This window comes from Nothobranchius furzeri, chromosome 2 (genome assembly GCF_043380555.1).
Source record: "Nothobranchius furzeri strain GRZ-AD chromosome 2, NfurGRZ-RIMD1, whole genome shotgun sequence".
Classification (NCBI taxonomy): Eukaryota; Metazoa; Chordata; class Actinopteri; order Cyprinodontiformes; family Nothobranchiidae; genus Nothobranchius; species Nothobranchius furzeri.
Window position 1 is genome coordinate 1,639,617 of NC_091742.1, and position 6,017 is coordinate 1,645,633.

Sequence of the window (6,017 nt, forward strand, 5' to 3'; positions counted from 1 at the left end):
CCATTCGCGGCCAACACCGGAAAAGCTCTCCGGCATAAAAATCGGCCGAGCTGCTGTGCTCACGGGCTGATTTTCAGCTGGTCTCAACGGAGGAGGTGTGTTATTTTCAGGTTCTGACATTTTGGATTGCTAGATCCCACTTCTGACACCAGTGTAATAAAAGTAGCCGTGTGCAGCACGGGCAGAATATCTTGCCCTCCGGTCAGAACCTGAACACACCACCAGTAGGCAACGACTTATAAAAGACACACTTTAATGCACAATCAACAATAAAACACAACGATAAAACACCATGGCCCAAGCCCTCTCTTCTAAAACCAACTGTCCAGCATGAGTCACATAAGCAGCGGTACTTAGCTGTCACGGATGGTGTGACCCCCGTCCCCGGGGTCTGAGCTTCCAACGCCGTCCAACGCCCTGGGGTGTAGCTTGCGAGGACGGCGGGTAAATCCACAACATAAGTCCACTGCCAGAGTCCGTAGCGGCAGATGTCGGCGCGGCCTTGGCATCACCTATGCCCAGCCCTAACTGTCTAAAGAAGGCGACCAGCCTTCCCTCCTGGCGCTGGAACACTAAACACCTGTTCAGCTATCTTCGTCGCCGGCAGCCCTACCCGGCTGCGAACGACCCCACCCCCCAAAGTCCGATGCCACAATGACAGGTCGACCACGCACCCCTCTCAGTAGGTCTGTCACCCTTTTATCCTCCCTGGCCTCGTTATCCATAACGAGGACCAGCTGGTGTCCAATGACCACACCCTCGGAGCTCGGCAGCTTCCGTCTTCTGTCCATCACATAACATTAAGCAAGACTATTTTATCATTTACTCAATAAACAGTTTTTTGAAACTCCTGCCATTCAACTTCAGCATATTTTGTTGTAGTCTTGTCTTGCTGGCTTTCTGTTCACTTGCCAAAATACATTAACATTTTTGTTTTCTGTGACATTACAGTGTTTTGACTGAAGAAGCTGCGCACAAGGAGAGATCATCCACTGCTTTTCATCACCTAAAAACGGCCAGTGAAGGTGTTATAAAACACCTAAAAACGCCCAGTGAAGGTGATATAAAACACCTAAAAACGCCCAGTGAAGGTGATATAAAACACTTGACATCTTATTGGGGACCCTTTGATTTATGACAAAATGTGGAATTGCAAGTTGTGTAGTTTTTCTACTGCGATAAAAGTCATGTTGCTGAAACATTACCGGCTTAACCACGGCCAGTACTCCACAATTTCACCTTTACCCTGTCTCTACACCACCTGCATGTGTACATTTAGTACATTTAATTCATTAAAGGTACATATGTCAAGAATACATACTGCTACACAAAGAAAAGACCATTCAAATCCAGCTTTTAATAATTATGGATTTTGCTGCCCTGTGTGTAACTTTAAGCAGCCATTTATTGAAAGGCAAATGTTTATCCATCTGAGGGGGCATTTAAAACTGAAAGAAATTGTTCCATGTCCTTTCAAGGGCTGCAATTTTAAAACCAATGTATACTCAACATTCAATGTGCACAAATGCCGAGAACACCAAAGTTCAGCACATTATGATGAAGGCATTGTGCAAAGTGTCCTAAATGTAGGCCAAAAGGATGTTATGCAGCTTGATTCAGTAGAACCATTAGATGAAAGTGAAGTGGCATCCACTAGTGAAATGAGTACAACTGACGGTTTAGAAGAGCAGTTGCAGCACAATCTAGCTGGCTTTTTCTTGAAAATGCAGAGCATTCTCCATGTGTCCCAGAGAGCAACACAGGAGATCATTGAGTAGGGCTGGGGGTAAACGATTATTTTTAAAACGATTATTCTGACGATTATTTTATCGAATAGTCGACTATTCTAATGACTATTTATAAAATTAATCTAATGATTATTTTTCTATTGCACAATTAACAAAAACCAGAAAATCTCAAATAAATTCCTCAAAAAAATTGATAAATTCTTACTGTAAGAGAATAAACACTACAGGCCTTCCATTTTGTATAACACTGCTTTTATTGTGTTGCGGTTGGTTATGTTCTGGTGACGTGTAGAACTTGGGAGTGCTGGCTGCTGCCTGAGAGGTGGTAGAAGATGGAGTGTCTCCATGCTGCTTTGTTTTGGTCACTTATGTGCGTGAGGCGAGTGGTCTTACGGGTTAAACCAAACTCAGGTGATAACACTAAACCGAAAACCCACAACACTCTAAATGTAATAAAAGGGAGATCTACACCACAAAAAAGATGAACTCTAAACCAAAACGTAACAGCTTATCCCAATGCAAGAAGCTGTTAGCGAAGATGCTAACAGTAGCTTTACCAACGTTAAGTTCAAGTTACCAAGTTTAAATAAACCAAAAACACCCAGCAGCAAACAGACCAGCACGGAGGAGAGACTGCTACCACCAAAACAGCTCTCCTCATGTCTGAAAGAAGCTCCTTAATGAAGGGAGAAGCGCTCCCGGTGATTTTCTACATCTGCGATAGACACGAAGCAGCGCATCTGACCCCGGAAGTTGTTGTCCATTGCCGGGAGACGAAGGGGCAAAACAGGAAAATAATCTAGTAGTGGACGGACGTTGTTCCGGGTCTTCGGTATTTGGCGGAGATTTTAGTGAAGGCGGAGAAGAGGGCGAACTAGAGGAAAAACGGGCAGATTCCTCTTCTATTTACAAACTCCTGGGGATGCAACAAGTGGGCGCGGTGCGTCGACTTCCGGATCTGACGTCGACAAATTTTTAGAATCGAGCCGTCAACTTCGTCGAGGCTTCGCTACAGCCCTATCATTGAGCACATTGATCACCTGTTTTTGTTAACAGAACCTCTCATTAAAAAATCAGTAGTTGATATACTGAAGAAGCATAACTGTCTATATACTGACAAACTGGTCGATGACATTTGTCAGGCAGTTTCTGATAGTAATGTTTTACATAAATGTATCACATCTGGTGGACCACTGTCAACAGCAAAGATGAGAAAATCTTACTATGAAGCAAACTTTCCGTATGTCAAGCCTGTGGAGTATTTAATTGAATCATCAAAGCACACATACATGTATGTGTCAATTCTTACATCTTTGCAAATGTTGTTGAAAAAAACTGAAGTCCTTGAAAAAGTTCAACAAACACCCACTCAGATACCTGGACATTTCATGTCATTTTGTGATGGATCCTACTACCGGGAAAATGTTCTACTCTCACAAGAGGGAACAAAACTTTCGATAATGCTTTATGTGGATGATTTTGAAATTGCAAACCCACTCGGTACTTCAAAGAAAATACATAAAGTTTTTGCAGTTTATTGGACACTGGCAAACTTTCCAGTTAAATCCCGTTCTGCTCTCCACTGCACTCAGCTTGCTCTCCTGTGCAACTCTAATGATGTGCGCCTGTTTGGGTTTAAGAAAATGATGTCACCACTCTTAAATGATCTGAAAACTCTTGAAGAAGTAGGCATCTACATTGATACCCTTGGTGAATGTCTTAAAGGCACTGTCTACTGTGTTGTGGCAGATAACCTTGCCGCACATGGGCTTGCTGGGTTCAATGAGAGCTTCAGGTCTACACATTTCTGCAGGTTTTGTCATGCCACACAAATAGAAATGCAGACAAAAAATGCAGTTACAGGGGATTATGTGCTGAGAACAAAGGATCTTCATGACAATCTTTTACGAGAGCTTCAGAGCGATGGCAGTGAGGGAAATTGTGGTGTCAAAAACAGTTGTGTTCTTTCTGACCATCTGTCATTCTTCCATCCTGTCACAGGCTTCCCACCTGACCTCCTGCATGACCTGTTTGAAGGCGTTGTTCCAGTGGAGATAGCTCATTGCTTAAAAGGTTTGATTTCCAGTAAATATTTTACATTAGAAGACTTAAATCGAGCAATATTGCACTTTCCATATCAACATTCTGACAAAGTTGATCGCCCTCATCCAATACCCACTAATTTTGCCAGTCGAGGGACCATTGGTGGGAATGCTCATGAAAATCATGCCCTGCTTATAATGTTGCCTCTTCTCATTGGCTCAAAAGTCCCAGAAAGAGACACGTTTTGGGAAGTGCTAATGGAGTTAAAGGATGTCGTTCAGCTTGCCATGTCTCAGATTTTTAATGAAGAGACCATTCAGTACTTGGCTTGTAAAATATTGGACCACCGGCAACTCTTCCAAGAAGTGTTTCCTAATGTTCGATTAAGGCCAAAGCATCATTACATCGAGCATTACCCACACTTGATAAAATGCTTTGGTCCCTTGGTCCACCTTTGGACAATGAGATTTGAGGGAAAGCATAAGGTTTTCAAAAAAATTATTCATGACACTCACAACTACAAAAATGTGTTAAAAACTTTGGCAGAGCGACATCAAAGTCAGATGGCATTTTATTTGTCATCCTCAAAGTTTTTCAAACCACATGTTCAGACATCCAAAATGGAGTCTATGTACATCTCATCACTACCTGCAGATACACAATCATTTATCTCAGGTATTGTTGACAGTGACACAGTTTATGGAACAAAAAATATCTCAATTGATGGCACAAGCTTTGCAATTGGCATGTTTGTATGTACTGGTGCTTATGCAGCCTTGCCAGAGTTCAAAGAGATTCGAAACATCCTACTCATCAGCGACAAAATGCATTTTCTCTTAAAAGACTACGACACTTTGTATGTTGAGCACTTGAGGTCATACGAACTAGTCGAGCATATACCGGAGAGTCATAGTGTCAAATCTGTGTGCCAGCTGTCTGACCACCTGCCACATTTTGCTTATAAGATTGCAAATGAACTAATTCTAACAACAAAACATTTCATTCCAGTGTCTGACTAAAGAAACAGAACTGAAATATCAGCGGATCTCCCCAGCCCTTCTGCCAGTGTACAGGTAATGCATACATGGCATCAGAACTCTGAGTGTGTTGAAATGTCGCTATATTATTTGAATCCTGTATGTTACAGGACCTACAACTTCAGATGGAGGCAACAGAGAGACTGAAGCTAAGGGTCATCCTTGATAATGATAATGCTGAAAGACTTATTCTGCCATCTTGCCCAAGCAGTGTACAGGCCCTCATAGATGAAATCAAAACTAGGCTAAAGTTGACTTTTGACTTTAGGCTTCAGTTTGAAAATCCAGATTTTGATCATGCATTGTGTAATTTGGTTGAAATGGAACACCTCCCAAGCACAGCATCGGTTAAAATAATCAGATTAGTGGAGCTGGACTTGATTTCAACCAGCACTAGTGAGACAAGTCTTCTGAACGATAGCACTGATGCCATAGATTCACCAGAGCGTATTAGTCGGTGGCCAGAGGTTTTTATTGTTCCAAAATTTTCTTATGAGGTGGAACATGTGCTAAAGGAAGGTAATGCAGCATTTGAAAAAGATGGGAAACTAATTAGACTTCCTAGAGATCAAAAACACAACATACTCGAGGTAATGGGGGAAGAAAATTTTTAAACTGAAGGCATATCCTAGTAGCACACAGATTGGAAAGGCTGCAAAAGCTTTAGTTGAAAAGCATCCCTGTCTGAAGGAGAACAATTCTGACACTGGTTGGGAAGGATGGAAGAATAGTTTGAGACACAAAATAGGAAACCAAAGAAAGAAGTTGGCCAAAGCCGGCATCAGAGATGTTGCTGTAAACTCTGGAAAACGCAGCAGAACAAACCCAGAAGGAGCTGCACCAAGAGCCAATATTAAAAGACCTAAGAGAGGTGAGGTCAACTTCCTTCCCAGTTGTCCTTCTGGAGAAACAAGAGAGTCTCTGGAGAAAAGGAGGGTTGAGATGATAGAAGAGTTCCGGAAGACCTCTGCTGAAAGGGACATTCCACTCATTCATCAGCACATGATGTGCACTTTTTCCCTGAGACGTGAAGAGATCATTACATCTTCTCTTCCTGTATCAGAGCTTAAGGACAGATGGCCAGCTCTCTTTAATGAGACACAGGTAAGTACAACTATATTAAATTTACTGCTTATAAAGTATACAGCATTTTTTTCATATCATTTTTGGTTTATTCTCTTCAGCTCTA

General features: G+C 42.1%; 1 protein-coding gene across 1 annotated transcript; it reads left to right on the top strand.

The window, feature by feature from the left end:
* Positions 1-2,956: 2,956 nt before the first annotated feature.
* On the top strand, positions 2,957-5,444 carry LOC129165239 (uncharacterized). The gene is made up of 2 exons (XM_070548897.1): positions 2,957-4,864; positions 4,939-5,444. Exon 1 carries the CDS (start codon positions 2,957-2,959, stop codon positions 4,808-4,810), a length of 1,854 nt encoding a protein of 617 aa, XP_070404998.1. The 3' UTR covers positions 4,811-4,864; positions 4,939-5,444.
* The last annotated feature ends 573 nt before the right edge of the window (positions 5,445-6,017 follow it).